We start from the raw sequence: 17,767 nt of genomic DNA, 5'->3' as shown, positions 1-17,767 counted from the left end.
GGGATTACAGGCATGAGCCACCGCACACAGCCTCCTATCTTTCTTGTTCAATCGTGCTATATATTTTCCGAGACTCTGTGAGCGTGTGTTGTGCATGTGTCATGTGAGAGTGTGCATGTACACAGGGAGAATGTCGTGGGCCTGTCTAAAGGGCCAGAACGTTCGCTCTTACTCTAACCTGCTTGGCAGAGAACGTGTGTCCTCTCACATGTTGAATTGCCTGTGTTGTCTTCATGAAAATGTAAAATTCATGACCATTTCCATTTATGATAGAGAAAGCAGAAAAACTTTCTTTTCTATTTGTGAAAATAATTTTATTTTTATTCAGAGTAATATGGTCGCATCATTTTTCGTTAGACATAATATTGCCAGCCTTTGCACGGAGCAGCAGCAAGAGTGAAGGAAGATGTATGACCCCACGTCTTGTGTGAATGCACGTGTGAAATGTGCTTTTTTGGCTGTTGCTGCCATTGAGTTTGAGTTATTTTTGAGGCTCATTCATTCAGTGAATACTTAGGGCACATGCACCATGTTTCAGCTGTTTTGCTGGGCCCTGGGAATAGAGCTGTGAATAAGACACTGCTTCCATTTCTCTCTGAGATAATAATGTGCTTGGAAAGTTAAATCATTAAATAAGGCCCCATGATAAGGTGGGATAAACATTCTAGAGACAGCGAGAGAACTGGGGAGGCACAGAGCAGGGGCAGGCTGGGAAGATTTCCAGAGAAGGTCACTTCTCTGTTTGAGGGATACATTGAATTTGGCCAAGCAACGTAGAAAGAGGCAGAGGGAAATGAATATGTGAAGGCCCAAAAACTCGGAGGAATATTGCGTGTTTGTAGAAGTGTGAGAAATTTCAGGGCAGCTATATTGGGTTTGAAGTTGAAGAACAAGTTATGATGTTGTACAGGTAGGCTAAGACAAGCTCCTTCAAGGCCTAGTGAGCCAAGGGAAGGAATCAGCACTCTCCCAAGGCAATGGTGTTCTTGGAATGATTTTACAAAGGTTGTGTAGATCAGAATGAAAGAATGGCAAGAGTGGAGGGCCAGTGAGAAGACTGAGGTGGTAATTCAGGCACAAAATGATGATTGCTCAGTCTACCGAATCGCCGAGGATATAGAGATTTAAGAGGTAATATCATCAGGCTTGATGATATGGGGGTGGGAGAAAAGAAGGAGTTAAGAATGTTTCCTCAGTTGCTGGTTTTGGCTGCTGAACAGATGGCAGTTCTGTTCTTTGGGTTGAATTACTCACAAAGAAGAACAGGTTTGGGAGATAGGGTAGGGTGGAAATTATTTCAGTGTTAGATGTATTATGTGTGGAGTGATTGAGAGACACCCAAGTCATAATATTTGATGGGCATTTCATTATGTAGGAGCTTAGGAATCGGATCTGGGTTAAGGGTATAGATGTAAGAGTCAGCAGAACCTAGTTAATCGTAGTCAGGGTAGGACATGAACTGAGGGGCCACCCAGAGACAGGAGCGAGGGCAGACCCCCAGGGAATCATGATAAGTAAGAGTAGGAGGGGAAGGAGCTGTAGAGGAATCTGAGGAGGGATGGTTGAAGAGGTGGAGGGAAACTCAGTTTGAGTGGGGGAGTTACAGACGCCAGAGGGAGAGAGTATTTTAAGAAGCAGGGCATGTTCAAAGAGTGCCAAATGCTACAGGGGAGCTCGAGTTAGAAAAGAATTAAGAAAGATCCTTTAGATTTGGCAGCAAGGAGGTCACTGGTCACTTTGACCAAGTTGAAAATCAGATTGTCGTGGGTCGCAGATGGCTGAAGGTGAGGAACTAGGGATGGTGAATCCAAGTAGCTCTTTAGAAAAAATGTGTGACTGGGAACCATGCCAGAGCCATGTGGTAATGCTGGCCAGTGGGGCTCAGGAGATGGGCTGTATACATATAGGCAACCGAACAGGTAAGTAAATATATTGAAGTAGTGGGAGCCAGCCTTTTCACAGATGGGGAAGCTAATAGTGTGAACGTATGATTTTTAGTATGTATAGATATAGTAATAGTCACATAACAGACACAAACACTTCCTTGTTCTTTCATCACATTTCCTAGCTCTTTCCCAGAGCTCTTAGAAAGAGTGACTTCTAGTAGCAATGAGCAGAGCTAGAGCCCATAGCTTGGTTTCTGAATACCATGGGTCTACTAACGGGAATCAGGGCTCTCTGGAAAAATGACTGATCCCCGGGCTGGAGCCTGGAATATCTCACTATGCTCGGAAGTAAAGAGGTACTCAGGAATGACTGACACTTGAAGAGAACACAGGGGCCAGTGTCCTGGGGCTCCCACTGGCCAAATCTGGGAAAATTTGAGCATCAAAATAAATAATGACAGTAAAAGTTTATAACCTATTAAACATGATAGAAATGTTTTTGAGTGTGCACTGATATAAACAAATAAATGAATAAAACATGGGAGAGAAAGGAAAGTTATTCCTCAAGTGAAATGCTTACTAATAAATGGAGAAGGAATGATGGAACTAGAAAAAAACAAACATGTGACTACTACCATAGATGTAAATAATTAAGGCAAGAAATACGAGTAGATAGTAAAACTAGAAGGTGAAGTAGCATGAACTATGGGCTATTTCTATAGCCTTGCAGCATTGTTCAACAAAATGCGTATTAATTATAATGGAGAAAAAATACAGTGGAGAAACCTAGTAGATATGGTTTCTTGATTAGGTGATGATCATCACTAATGAGACAGAGTGACATAACGTAGCATCATTTCTGTTTGTGCTGCCAAAAGCAGGTGACCTGGATCTAATTATGAGGAAGCAACAGACTATTCCCTTTTGCTAAAGTCTTTGAATTTCCTGCCATTTTGAATCTCTGTAATCTTTAAGAATGTCAGTGAAAGACGGAGGAGCTGTTCACTTTGGAAGAGACTGAAGAGATGTAACAACTGGTTGCAGCCTGTGATCTTTTTTGTTATAATGTTATTAAGGCAACTGATGAAACTTGAGCAGAGGAGGCAGAGGTGATGGATATACAGGAGTTCTTGTAGTGTTGGGCAGCGCATGTGGCTCAGTGAGCAGGGCGCCGGCCCCACATACCGAGGGTGGCGGGTTCAAACCCAGCCCCGGCCGAACTGCAACAAAAAAAATAGCCGGGCGTTGTGGCGGGTGCCTGTAGTCCCAGCTACTCTGGAGGCTGAGGCAGGAGAATCGCCTAAGCCCAGGAGTTGGAGGTTGCTGTGAGCTGTGTGACGCCACGGCACTCTACCGAGGGCGACAAAGTGAAACTCTGTCTCTACAAAAAAAAAAAAAAAGAGCGAGACTCCTTCTCTACTAAAAATAGAAAAACTAGCAGGCTGTTGTGGCAGGTGCCTAGCTACTTGGAAGGCTGAGGCAAGGGGGTCTCTTAAGCCCAGGAGTTTGAGGTTGCTGTGAGCTGTGACTCCACGGCACTCTACCCAGGGCACACAGTGAGACTCTTTCTCAAAAAAAAAAATGAGTAGAGAGACTGAAAAGAGGAAAAAGTAGGAGATGGTGGAGAGGGCAAGATCTCCGTGTGGGCTAGGCGAGGGCGTCCTCCTCTGCTGGTGGACGGGTCCATCTGGGAGGAGGTGCTCTGTGTCTGCTATAATGGGGTACAAGAAAAACATAGGTAGAGGAAAGGGTGCGACTTGAGAATAGAGGTAGTTTTCAAGACCTCTAGGACTAAAGTATATTTTCTTTCTGTGGAAATACAGCTTTTGAAATTTAAAAAAGTATAGGCTAAGGCCAAATTTGGTATCTGATACCTACTTCACCCTTGTTTTTATCCAGGATGAAAAAAATTCCTCCAGGGAATTCAATTTCTTACCAGTCCTAAAGTTCCTAATTTTTCAGATTTCAGACTGGTTGGTATCTCAGCAAGCAAAAGATCTGACCATCTTGTCATCATTATCTGCGCCCTGGCACGGGACTCTTAGCTTTATTTCTTTGCAAGGAATGTACTGGATTGGATTCTTTTTTAATTTTTTATCTGTTGTGAAATATAACATATATACAGGAAAATACAAAGACCATAAGTGAAAAGCTTTATGAATTATCAGAAGATGAGTGTTTACGTAACTATCATTTTGATCAAGAAAGAGAAAGTTACTCGTACCTTATACCTTGAACTGTCCCCTCCCCTGTCACTACCCCTTTTTCCTTCCCGAAGGATCCATTATCCTGACATATGTCGTTTGCTCATTTATTTCTACCTGTTTTTGAACTTTATATACCTGGAACCATATAGTATATATTCTTTTGAGTCTGGCTACTTTGGCTTAACATTGTGCTTGTGACATTTAGACAGTGTGGTCCCCCCCATATCTATAGTTTCGGTTACTAGTGGTCAACCACAGTCTGAAAATAGTAAATGGAAAATTCCAGAAATAAATTAGAAGTTTTATTTTTTAAACTTTTTTTTATTTGTAGTAAACTTTATTTTCATTGCTATTACATATTTCATTTAACATAATTTCGGAGTAGGTCTGTGCTCCAATATAAGCAAAAGAATAGATATCCTAAATCTCTTAAGAGATTTTCATACTGTTCTTCTGAATGAGGTGTCAGGGCCCCCAATGTTGACACCTAAAATTTTACCCCTTAAATTTTTACTTATAGATACAGAAAGAAGAGGTAACATCAATATATAAGCATGAAATTGTATGAGTTCACCAAGTTCAGTGTCTTTTTTTTTCCTACTTAGAATGTCAGACTACATATGTCTGGTCTTTTTATGTCTTGTTTTTCTTTCCTATCTTCCACTTTTTTCTCTTAATACATTGAAAATAGAAGTTTAGAGATTTTTAATCCTTTATGAGTCCAAGTTAGGACATGACAACTCTGGATAAGGTCTGTTCAACATACTAATTCCAACTTTGGCAACCATCGGCAATTCGGCACCTGCAATTAAATCTGCAAGTGTAAATCTTCCAGAGTGGTAGAGTCTCATTCCCATAATGCCAGCCAAGGTCCCAGATATAGCTAGGAGAACTCAAATGTTCCTCAGATCCTGAGACAACTGAGAAGCACCCAGCCCTGCTAAACCCTGGAAAAGGAGGCCAGCAGTCAGGGACGGCACACTGCCGGCTTCCGCATCCCCAGGCGCAGCCAGTGCTGCCTCCAAAGCCACACCAGCACCGCAGCCAGAGAAGGCCAGTGTCCTGCACTGTTCCTTTCTCACTCTGTCCGGACAGGAGACTACACCAGGCCTGCACCTGCTCCCGAAGGTGCGCTGGCCACCAGGGCCCACAAGCCGCAGGGTGAGGAACGCAGGTCCTAAGTTTTAAGTAGCTCACGGTTCTGAGCAGCATGATGAATTCTCCTACTGCCCTGCTCTCTCCTGCCTGGGACCTGCATCATCCCAGCACACCATGCTGTGTGTGGTGCCCAAGAGTCAGTCGCTTAGTAGCCTTCTCCATTATCAGCCGGAAAAAGCCAAGTCTGTACAGAGCTCGGTATCCACATTGTCCAGCACCCACTGGAGGTCTTGGCGTCTGTCTCCTGCTCACATTGCTGTATTTATTGCATTACACATTCTGCTGTTGAAATTTGGGTAGTTTCCAGTTTGGGCTGCTGTGAACGTTACTGATGTAACACTCACAGCGCATGTGGCCCAACAGCATATCTGCTGGGAGCGGAACTGCTGGATTACAGGGCATGCTGGGGTTCAGCTTCTACAGATAAGGCTAAACTGCCTTCCTGAGCAGTGCTAGGAGATTTCTTGCCAGTGGGTTGTAAACGCTGTTTTCTCATCGTTGGCTCCTCCTCACCTCGCTTCTATTGCTTTTGTTTCCTTATGGTTTTATTGTTACCCTCAGCTTGCTTTATGCAGAAATACTCTTATTTTTAAAATAGCCCATGAGATCCATCTTGCTTCACTTTTCTGTCCTCCTTTCCTCTTTTCCACTGAGATTAGACACGCGTGTTTTAATTTTTTGTTTACTGAGGATGTCACGAGGCAGCAGCACATTGGACTCAGACAGAAGGCCTTGGGGAAGTTGCAAATTTTGAATGCAGCTTATTGCAGCAGAAATGTGCGGGACCCTAAAAAGAACGGGCCACGGAGGGGAAGAGCACAGGGCTGACCGCGTTGCTTTGTGAACGCGGCGGAATATCTTGATGACTGGAAAAAATTTTTATGTTGAAAGGAGTGGCTTTGGGTTAGAGGGCTTAAGCATAAGCAGAGAGGCAAAAATCACTAAGAGGGGAAAAATCACTAGCCACTTAAAAGAGTAATAGATAACATGATAAAAGATAAGGTTGGAATATCATAAACTCTGCCAAACAAATCAGTGCGTGAGGGCCCTTAGGATGTAAGTCTGAGAGAGTCAGCTTTATCAATTTGGGGAAAAAAGTGAGTTTTGTGAATAAGTGGTAATGGGAAGGGATACTCTAGGTAAATGCAGGAAAAATATATGCAATCACGGTTTGTGCCATTTTTACCAAGTATTTTTATCTTATTCATTGATTATACCAAGTTGACTAAGTATGGCATAATAGGTATTTTGAATAGCTATTGCAGTTTGCCTTTCTGGAAAGATAGGAAATCAATTCGTTAATGTTTCTCTTTAGCATAACTTATTTCATAAGGGTCTCCCACGTATTTTCTGTAGAAGGTAAATCATTTTGCTAAAAGTGACAGAAGGCATTTGCTGTTTATATTTGACCCCAGCATCAGGATTCTCCAATTAAATTGTTATAGGAAAATAGATACAGATAAAAGATTGTCATAATATGTACTGTATGATCTATTAGAACTTGTATTTCACAGTTCCCATGCCAGGAGAAATAAAAGATTGCTCACAGCTATTCCAATTGGAAAAAGAGTTGGAATTTTTAATTTTTCTTTCTTTTTTTTCAATTCCCTTTCTTCTTTGTTTCTTAAATTCCTGTTTTCATCTTAGCAAATTCCACAGGGCAAAAAGAGAACATAATGCTACTGGATTTTTTTCTAAAGACCTTAAAAGTACATAGCCAAAGTGCTTGGAATTCAGAATAATCAACATGTATTTCTGTACTGAGCATTCGCAGAGATTGTCTCTGTTTTAGTTTCCTAGGGCTATCATAATAAATTATGACTGAATAGCTTAAAACAACAAGGATTTATTCTCTCACCATTCTGGATGCTACAAGTTCAAAATCAAGGTGTTGGCAGAGCCACGTTTCCTTGGAAAACTCTAGTGAAGAATTTGTCCTTGCCTCTTTCAGCTTCTTGTCGTTGCCAGCGATCCCTAATGTCCCCTGGCTTGTAGATGTCTGTCTCCATCGTCATGTGGCTGCCTGCTCACAGTTTTCTTTTCTTATAAGTACACTAGCCATTGGATTAGGGCTCAGTATGACTTCCTTTTAACTTAACTAAGTATATTGCAAAGACCCCATTTAGAGTTTCAGAGTAGACATGAAGTTTCAGGGGACATGGTTCAACCTCAAAGGTTCAACCTCAAAGGTCACATTTAGAGTTTCAGAGTAGACATGAAGTTTCAGGGGACATGGTTCAACCCAGTGCACTTTTCTTTTATCTTTATTCATGTCAAGAGTTGGAAGATTTTTGGGTTCACAAAAACAAATGCTTGGATACTATTAGAATTTTTTGAATTTAGTTTTGAATTTAACGTGGGATTTTTATGAATCTCTGCCACACTTACCTTTACATTCAAAAATGCTTTTTCAAAATATTTGTGTATCTTTGGCTTCAACTGGAAGAATATTTCTAAGTTAAACTTAATAAAAGGTGTTTTTCCATTAGTTATGACAAGATCAATTTTTGAGAAAATTGTTGACAGATTTTTCCAAGGTAAGGCTTAGCAAATATTTTATTCCTTACTGAAACAAATCATCATGTATGTTGTTTCTTTTTTTCAAAAACACATTAATATATTAAAATATGAACCCATTACATTTCCTTTTTTGCACCTTAATATTTACTTTTTAAAAGAATTGCCGTGAAAACAAAGTTCATTTCTTTTCTGGCCATTATCATTATTCATTTCCTTATTGCTACTGACAATAATTTTATCAGATAAAAGAAAGTGTATTAAAAAAGGGATTCTATGTGGTGTCAGATACTTGATACACACCTGGCTACAAATACATCAGATAAATGTCCTGCTGTAAATGTTTATCTGTTAACTTCGGGCTGTGCTGTCTGCACACGGTGACCTCACGCAACAAAGAGAACTTTTTTATAGGCCTGTTTGATAAGTGCCATTTCTGGACACCCAGCCCTTATTTTCTCAATACTTCTGCAGAGCAAAGACAGAAATGTGTTTAGTTGCCTCTAAAAATGCACGACAGTCGATGTGAAATGATTTTAGAAGGTTTGACATCTGATGTTTAGAAATATGTAGGGATTTGTTTTTTAAAGAAGAAAATTTCCCGTTTGAAAATCTAGTAATACTATGACAGCTTTTTAAGGGTCTGATTACAGACAGGTGAGAAGCAGCACTGGGTTTATAAATCAATGATTCATTACATATCATCTTGGCCTGCCAGAGAAGGAAACTTGAGGAGTTCAGTATTTACTTATCAGTCAGGCACCTGGTAAGCCCTTTAGCTAAGATAACCCTGACTCTTGTTGCAAAGAATGCATTTAGCTATCCTGCACATTTTGAGTTAATTCTTCTATTTTAGAAATGAAATCTTTATGAAGCTAATTTTGAAAGAACCGGGCTAATGACGAACTTGATAGGCTCTTCAACACTTGTAAGTTAAAAAATTTAAATTTGAAATTGCTTGACTTACGCATTTTTTTAGGTTCTTTGGTATTTATACTTTTTTTCCTACTTTTCCAGAGTAATACTTTGTTGGATGTTTTAAAAAATATTTCAGTCTCATAGGTAGATGACATATTTACTCTGGATGCAAATATGTGTTACTTAGGGGACTTTTCGAGAAACCTCTTTCAGGGCCCATTATTTTCTCTGATGTAAAATACCTGATATAGAAGAAGGCTTTTAGGTTACTGTCAAGACTGCCAGGAGACATGAAGAATTACTGACACTTGCTATAGATGAACCAGACTTTAACCTGTCAAAGAATGCCCAGAGGGAGAGATGGCGCAATTGTGGCTTTACCTTCTAGGCACTGTCAGATGATTTAGGGTTCACTTTGACCCGAGTCATAAAATTGTTATTGCAGGAGTTGGGGAAGAGGGAGGGGTGTCTTTTCACAAAAAAAAATTTTCACAGAAAAGAAAAACATGTTGGTTTTATGGTGTGGTATTTTATGGTTAATACTATTGGTAGCATTAATAGATATTAAGAAATCAGTGAGTTCTGTTATCTACATTAGTGATTCCTAATTTTTTTTTCATAACTGCTTTACACTCACAAAAATTATTGAGAACCACTATGTGCTTTTGCTTATGTGGGTTATTTGTCCTGATACTGACCATATTAAATATTAAAACTGAGAATTTCATATTAACTTATTCATTTAAAATCCTCATAATAAAGCCATGACAGGTTAGTATATTTGACTTATTTTATAAAAAATAAATATATTTACAAAATAACAAATTCAGTGGGTATAATGACATTGTCTTACATGTTGGCAAATCTCTTTAATGTCTTGCTGAGTAGAAGGTACCTGGATTCTCATCTGCCTCTGCATTCAATTTGTAGTATCTTAATTTTGGTTGAAACATATGAAAAAAAATATGACCTTATACAGATAAATCCAGAGAACCTCCAAGTTGGCCACCTCCCTCTACTGGTCACTCCTGAAGTTGACCGAGTTTTTATACCTGGACTTGCACCATCTCAGTACAGTAGGCCTCGTTCCTTATGTTGACCACCTCCGTGTGTGGGCCAGTTTGTTACAGTCCCTTGGGTGATCAATTTACAGAGATTCTACTGTATTTGGAAAAGGGAGGAGTACTTTAATAGTCTTTTGAGATAATTGTGGATATTCTTCGGTACTACACGAGAATTTAACGAGTAGTACTTACTTAAAAGTTAATTGCAGCGTGGACTCTGAAAACATTCAGTGAATTTTTTTGGTCTCTGTTTCAGTACAACCCATTGGTCTATTTCTCTCTGAATCCTTTACCCATGTATATTGTAATATAATACATTGATTATTTGGAAAATAATTGGTTTCCTGAGAGTTATAGATCTTCCAAATGCTGAAAGGTTTCATTCTACAAGATCACATTCACATCTGTTGATATCATCACTGATGTCACCTGAAAAGTTTTTAGTGATTAGGAAGCTCTCAAGCTCATGGAGGTGGATACGAGTTTTCCTAAACTCTAATTTTTACCTGAAAGTTTGAATTTTCTCCTTGGCTATAATTACTATTAGCTGTTTTCCTTTAAGTGATAGGATCACTTCATTCATTTTTAAGAAAATGTCTTCACGTATCCATGTCTGAATAGCTGTGGTTTGTCTGTCTGTCTGTTTCTCAAGTAACAATGGAGTTCCATGAAGAGATGGCTGACTCAGCCTCCAACTCAAATAATGGCCCCAAGGCTTTTCCCCAAGACATCTATCATGAAGGGTGCTTATGGGTTTTGCCCATTTCATCACACACTATCTTGAAATCATGTGTACTCGAGGTTGGGATTTAATAAAACTAATAATTTTTACTGTTTATCAAGGGCATTCTTTTTTTTTTATTGTTTTTAAGGACATTCTTAAGTGAAATTGGCTGCAAGCACAGTTTGGAGCTACTGCCTTGGTTCCTGCTAAGGCAGCAGCAGTTACCCACCCCTACCTTGTAACACAGTGTTAATGTATAACTTCATGGGTTAATGTGGTGTTTGCAGGCTGATCTTGAGATTCAAAAAATTATTCAGTACTTTGGATATTTTAACACCTCTTGTATTTTGAGGCCAAAAACTCACGTAAAATAACGTCTTCTTTGATAATTTATTGTGCTGATAACAAAGATAAGCAAAATATCAAATCCATCAGTATTTGGAGATTCACACATTTTTAATGCAAAAGTGTGAGTTTTCAGATGAGATAGTAACTCAGTCTTTATATCGAAGCTAAATCTTTTAATTGGATGACATTGCAAATTGGCGATGATTTCTTTTACTGACTTTTCCTCCAGTAAGCATTCTGCAGTGACAAGGGTACAAGGCTCTCCCAGCTCATACTTGCACTTCTCTAGTCAGTGCCCGTAACTCACCCTGTAGGATGCTTCAGTGGCTTTTTCATTTCTGGTTTGAAAAGCTGTAATAAAATTTGGTTTTTCAAGAGCTTATCATGTCTAAGTTTAAATACTTAATTCCTTTTTCTTTATACTGTGAATGATTGGTCACAATATAATGTATTTTATGCTTTGAATTTATTTTATACTTTATACTGTGAATGATTGGTCTCACAACTTAAAGTGGCACCGTAAATGTTATTTTATTTTTTATTTTTTATTTTTTTTTGGTTGGGGCTGGGTTTGAACCCACCACCTCCGGCATACGGGGCTGGCGCCCTACTCCTTTGAGCCACAGGTGCTGCCCGGTTAATATTATTTTAAAATGTTCCATTGCAGTGGAGAGAGAGAAAAGTTCTCTTCAGGATGTCAGGTTGGCCTTACGCTGGCCAGTCTTTCCTTGAGGGGTCCAACAGAGTAAAAAAAAAAAGAAAGAAAGAAAATGTTCCATTGCATAAGACACGGTAAGGTAAAATATTAGCAACTGTAAAAGTAAGGGAAAGATGGCTTTTATCATAATTTCATTTCTTATTTATAATTTCACCCAATTTCTTTTTGGAAAAATTTTATTTTTAAATATTATGGGTACATAATTGTTGTATAACTTCATGGGGTATGTACGATGTTTTGATATAGGCATACAATGTTAATTAACCAAATCAGGATAATCAGAGTATCCTTCACCTCAGGCATTTATCATTTCTTTGTGTTAGGAACTTTCTACTTCCATTCTTTTAGTTATTTTCAAGCATATCAATGTTTTGTTAGAGTAGATTCTTCTCTTGCACGAGTCAAAAAACTCTCTGGTATGTCAGTTTCATTTTTTTCAGCATTTTTTAGAGGTAGACAGTGCAGTTGTATGTTGAGAATGTCAGTCTTTAAATCCCAGTTTAACAGTTCCCTCATGAATTAGGAAAAAGTATAAGTTAATTTTCCTTTTAGAATGAGATAAAATGTTCAATCCTTTTTTTTTTGTAGAGACAGAGTCTCACTTTATCGCCCTCAGTAGAGTGGCATCGTGTCACCCAGCTCACAGCAACCTCCAACTCCTGGGCTTAAGCAATTCTCTTTCCTCAGCCTCCTGTGTAGCTGGGACTATAGGTGCCCACCACAATGCCCGGCTATTTTTTGTTGCAGTTCGGCCAGGGCCGGGTTTGAACCCGCCACCTTTGGTATATGGGTTTGAACCCGCCACCAGCCCCTTTGGTATAGGGGGCTGGTGCCCTACCCACTGAGCCACAGGCACCGCCCAAAATGTTCAATTCTAAAATAAATTAAAATTCAATTTTTAAAAATTTGAAAACTTGGTGGCTCCTGTAGCTCAAGCAGCTAAGGCGGCAGCTACATCACACCAGAGCTGGTGGGTTCAAATCTGGCCCGAGCCTGCCGGACTACAACTAAAAAATAGCCAGGCATTGTGGCAGGTGCCTGTAGCCCCAGCTACTCAGGAGGATGAGGCAAGAGAATCACGTAAGCCCGGGAGTTGAGGTTGCTGGGAGCTGTGATGCCACAGCACTCTACCCAGGGCTGTAGCTTGAGGTTCTGTCTCAAAAGAAAAAAAAAAAAATTGAAAACTTAAAATATTACTGAGAAACAAATGAAAATTAACCTAGTCCTTTTGTGTTCCTGTGTAGGTTGCAAGGAAAACTTTGGGATTCAAAATAAGAATTTATGGAATGATAATGATATTACAAAAATTATAGCAGGAATGATAAAAAACAGCTAGTAAATATAAAAGCAAATAGTGAAAGTACTGGGAACAAATAATGAGTTAATCTCTGAAAATGCACTTCTTAGCTTTTTCATTGTTTGGGATTCACCGAGGGTACAAAAATTAGGGTAACACTGATTTCATTTGTTAGGTAAAGTCCCCTCTTGTAATTGTGTCTTACCCCCAAGAGGTGTGCCATACACCGTGATCCCCCATCCCCGCCCTGTCCCTGATCCCTCATTCCCCTACCCCACAACCTTATATTAGATCATCTACTGCCTTCATATTAGAATTGAGTACATTGGATTTTTGCTTCTCCATTGTGATGCTTTGCTAAGAAGAATGTGTTCCACCTCCATCCTGGTTAATACAATAGATGTAAAGTCTCCATCTTTTTTGATGGCTGAATAGTATTCCATGGTATACATACACCACAGCTTGTTAATCCATTCCTGGGTTGGTGGGCATTTAGGCTATTTCCACATTTTGGTGATTGTAAATTGAGCTGCGATAAACAGTCTAATGTCTTTGTGATAAAATGATTTTTTTTCTTCTGGGTAGATGCTCAGTACTGGGATTATAGGATCAAATGGAAGGTCTAATTTGAGTTCTTTGAGGATTCTCTATACTTCCTTCCAAAAAGGTTGTATTAGTTTGCAGTCCCACAGCATGAAAATGCTCTTCTTTATACCTGAAACCTCTGCCTTAGAACTGCATTATACCAGAATACACATCACACATTCCCTTCGCCGTCTGAGTGATGAAGTCATCACAATCATAGAGTCTCTGAACTGACCCTCCGTGAGAGGGATAAAGGCAAATAGTGCTTAGCTTTACCATGACAGCGTTCTGAACGTACAGACTCCCAGGGACTCCCTGAATCCTCAGGCTTTGCTTGAAGGACTGCTCTTTGTTCTAGATGTTTGAACCCACCATCAAGGTGTTCTAAAAGTCACCTCTGAAAATCACTTCTTCATTCTTTCTACTTTGCAACCCTAAAGCAGGAATGACAGTTCCGTGACCCTACTTCTCATCCAAGCCATATCTGTGTCTTCTTGGAAGGTTAATTCTGGTGTCCTTTGTCGTGTCATGTAGATAAGGGCAAGGGTAAGGAAGTGGAGGAATGGTGGACACTTTCATTGCATGAAATAAATTGACTGATTCATTTTCTGATTTTTTTTTAATTAAAGAAGTGTATGCTTTTGATTTAAAGCTAGACTTTATTGGTATAGAATCTCATTCCTTCATCCAGTTTGGCTGGCAAGAGTGAAGATTTTGAGAACGTCAGAGCTTTTCTGTTGAGGGTCTTACTGCTTATACTTAACTGTGGGAAAACTTGGCTAGATTGTCCCAGGGACACAGTCTCAGCTTCCTCACACCAAGCATGACAGCTGTGCTGAATGTGTTCCCACCCACCTTCCTCCATTAGTACACCACAGCCATCTCCAGTTGAGAAACCAGGGCTCTCTCAAGCACTGCATTTAACGTGGTCATTAGTTGGGATTAAATTGCCTATCAAACAAGATGGTTTTAGGTGGGGCGCGGTGGCTCACGCCTGTAATCCTAGCCCTTTGGGAGACCGAGGTGGGTGGTTTGCCTGCACACAGGTTCAAGACCAGCCTGAGCTAGAGCGAGACCCTCGTCTCTAAAAAAAATAGCCGGGCATTACAGCAGGCACCTGTACTCCTAGCTACTCGGGAGGCTGATAAGTGCTTCATAATGAATAGGGAAATTAATGTTAAATTCTGCTGATACAAGTTTTTCGAAAATGTTGCTTCCTTTTTTTTTAAACCCTTATGTTTTATTTTGTATTTAATTCTGTCCACGACAGGTTTATTTTCGGACAGTGGAACTTATAGAAGAGCCTATCAAAGGGTCTCCTGGTCTAAGTTTCTATTTCAAAATTAATGGATTTCCCATATTTCTGAAAGGCTCCAACTGGATCCCAGCAGATGCCTTCCAGGATCAAGTGACCTCTGACGTGTAAGTTATTGTCTCTGTTTTCTTGTTCCTCTTTTATTAACAGTTCCACAAAGGTTAAGAGGGTGTACGTGGACAGGTACACTAAAAGCCCTGATGTCAGCATTATATATCTATTCATCCATAGAACAAAAAACACTTGTACCCCCTAAATCTATTGAACTTTAAAAAGTGTGGGGGAAAAGTTACTTGGTTTTACTTTCTTTAGTCTCAGGAAAAGAGGTGGCATAGAAGTCTAGGTGACAGAAACTTGACAATGGACAGAATTTTAAAACCATATGTTCCCTTCTTGGAAGAATTGCATCACTGAAGCCATCCAAGATTTTAGAAAACTATTATATATTTACTCTGAAGAAAGTAGAAAATGACTAATTCATATTTGGGATGATTAGTTTCTAAGAAAAAAGATTATTAAATTCAAAAAAGATTATTAAATTCAACTGTTTTCTGTGTTTCAAAGCGCACCTTAGATATTTTCGAGCCTGGTATTGAAAGATGGGAACCCATCTTTACCTTTTTATGCTAATATATTTGCATAGTCTTTTGCTTTTACCTTAACTAAAGAACTGAAAAATAACTTGGATGGGGGAGAAGTAGGTCTGAGGCTATTAAGGAGCAGCTATGCAGGATGAACAGTCCAGAGATCTAAGGTGCAACGTGAGGATTCTAAGTAAAGAAATTGTACTGTGCATGGGATTCATGCTAAATGAGGAGATTTTAGCTGTCTTAGCCAAAAAATAAAAATTAGGAAGGTAACTGTGTGAAAAGATGAATATGTTAATTTGGTTCACCATAGTAACCTTTTTGCTGTCTGTCTGTATCCCATGACATCATGTCATATACCTTAAATATACACAATGACATTTCTTTAAAAACAAAACAAACTCTTATGAATTCTTGATCCAGGAAGAAAAAGTATTTTTCTGAGGCTTTGAGAATAGAAGTTGAGAAGAAAATAATATTTACTAATTGGGTCTATACACTTCTATCTTTGTGATAGTGAAAATAAGCTGTGATTTGAAAATAAACACATTTTAACTTACCATTGAAATTAAATAACATTTTAACTCATTTATAAATGTATAAATATGCATTATATATTATTTGATGTCTAAAATATAACTGTGGTTAGCAAGTAAAGCCTAATTCTGCCAAAAGTTGTAATGATTTCCTTTTACTTCAACATGTATATGTTATTTTAGATTTTGTAAAAAGAAAATGAGATTCTACAGACACAGCTGCAGAATAAATTGCTCCATCTTTTCCTTTTCAAATGCTCTTCTCCCCTCCCAGCTGGGTTGGCTGTGGCCGTGCAGCTCCTGGGGCCTTTGTGGGGACCACAGTACTCTGGGTCCCCCACCGGCCCATTATTTGGCTTCCTAATTCATTTCTAGCTGGTGTTTTGGGGACAAGGGGAAGGTCTGTGTTCTAAAACTGGCTCTAAGTGTGTAGACTTTCCTGAGGGTAATGTGAATAGGAATTGGAAAGAGCAGGAAGGAAATTTACGGAGAAAGAAGTATTGGGCTGGAAGAGTTGTAAACAGGGAGATAAGGTGAGCTCCTCACTAATAGTCAAGCTTTGATTTTTGTTTTATAGTTTGAAATGGTTAAGTAAAATTAGCACATCCTTTCCAAGGCTTACCACTGTACTTTTCTTTTTTCTTTTTTGAGACAGAGTCTCACTCTGTCACCCTGGGTAGAGTGCCTTGGCATCATAGCTCCAACTCTTGGGCTGAAGCAATCCTTTTGCCTCAGTCTCTCAAGTAGTGGGGACCACAGGTCCCCACGACAACACCTGGCTAGTTTTTCTATTTTTAGTAGAGAAAGGACTTGCTCTTGCTGAGGTTGGTCTTGAACTCGAGCTCAAGCAATCCACTTGCCTCAGCCTCCCAAAGTGCTAGGATTACAGGCATGAGCTACTGAGCCCAACCACCACTGTATTTTTTATAGGAATGAATATAAAACAAAAATTTAGTTTTAGAAATAGTATAGTATTATATCCCTAATAATTTAAAAACTAAATTAAGAAAAAATAGTATAACATTACTGAAAATTTAGAAAGCAGAGAAAAAGATATCACTCATCATTTTTCTATTTGTTTGTTTTATGTGTTTTCAGGTAATGTATAAATAATTTTATCTCACTTCCTTTAACTTGCATCGTATCCAAAGCATCTTAGTTTTAAAGTGTGTGTTTCTAACAGATATTTGAAATGCGTTTATCACAATCTGTTTTTTAACTCTTTTAAAAAAATCCCAACATTTTCAAATTAGCATTTATATACAAAATGTCTGTGGTAGGTTACGTCTCCTTCTGCAGTCTGTTGTGGACGCTAACATGAACACTCTTCGCGTGTGGGGAGGAGGAATTTATGAGCAGGATGCATTTTACGAACTCTGTGATGAACTAGGAATAATGGTGAGTAGTTGACCTCCAGTGTTCTGAGTGGATGATGTTGTTCCTTCCTTCTTTTCTCTGAGCCAGGAATGATGTCCCAATTTTAGCTAAAGCAATAAATGGCTTCTTGTAAACCCAGAGCCATAGTTGATAGCAATGACTATAAATATTTAATTAGTTTTAAATGATCATAAATGATCAGATAACTATAAATGAGTTATCTCTAGGTATATTTCCACCTACATTTTCTTTATAGTTTTCTTTGAGTTATATAGGTCTGGAGAAAAAAGAAGATACAATATGTAAAAAAAAATGCAACTAAAAGGAGCTCTGACAAAACCTAGAAAGAAGAAAAATAATAAAATGGAGTGAAGAAAAAGTGTGTTTAATACTGTTACGTACTCGCAGCATGTTTTGCAATGCTGAGGATTAAGCAAAGGAATGATATTTTAGTTCTAATAGCACGGTTCTAAAATATAAAGAAAGCCACAGAGGAGTAGTCATTATAATAATGGTAATACCGATGGTTA

At 38.9% G+C, this 17,767-nt stretch overlaps 1 protein-coding gene and 1 non-coding gene across 3 annotated transcripts in view; both read left to right on the top strand.

Annotated features, from left to right (window-relative positions):
• Positions 1-17,767, top strand: part of MANBA (mannosidase beta) — a 111,549-nt gene that overhangs the window by 52,994 nt on the left and 40,788 nt on the right. For both annotated transcript variants that reach the window (XM_053558184.1, XM_053558263.1), the window contains 2 exons: positions 14,693-14,844; positions 17,141-17,258. In XM_053558184.1, coding sequence (XP_053414159.1) covers positions 14,693-14,844; positions 17,141-17,258 — 270 coding nt within the window. The remainder of the gene's footprint in view (positions 1-14,692; positions 14,845-17,140; positions 17,259-17,767) is intronic.
• On the top strand, positions 11,433-11,568 carry LOC128593136 (small nucleolar RNA SNORA64/SNORA10 family). Its single transcript, XR_008382268.1, has one exon. It is a non-coding gene; the product is annotated as a small nucleolar RNA SNORA64/SNORA10 family (small nucleolar RNA).

Source organism: Nycticebus coucang, chromosome 1 (assembly GCF_027406575.1).
Source record: "Nycticebus coucang isolate mNycCou1 chromosome 1, mNycCou1.pri, whole genome shotgun sequence".
In the NCBI taxonomy this organism is placed as follows: Eukaryota; Metazoa; Chordata; class Mammalia; order Primates; family Lorisidae; genus Nycticebus; species Nycticebus coucang.
This window is presented reverse-complemented; position numbering and strand designations above follow the sequence as displayed.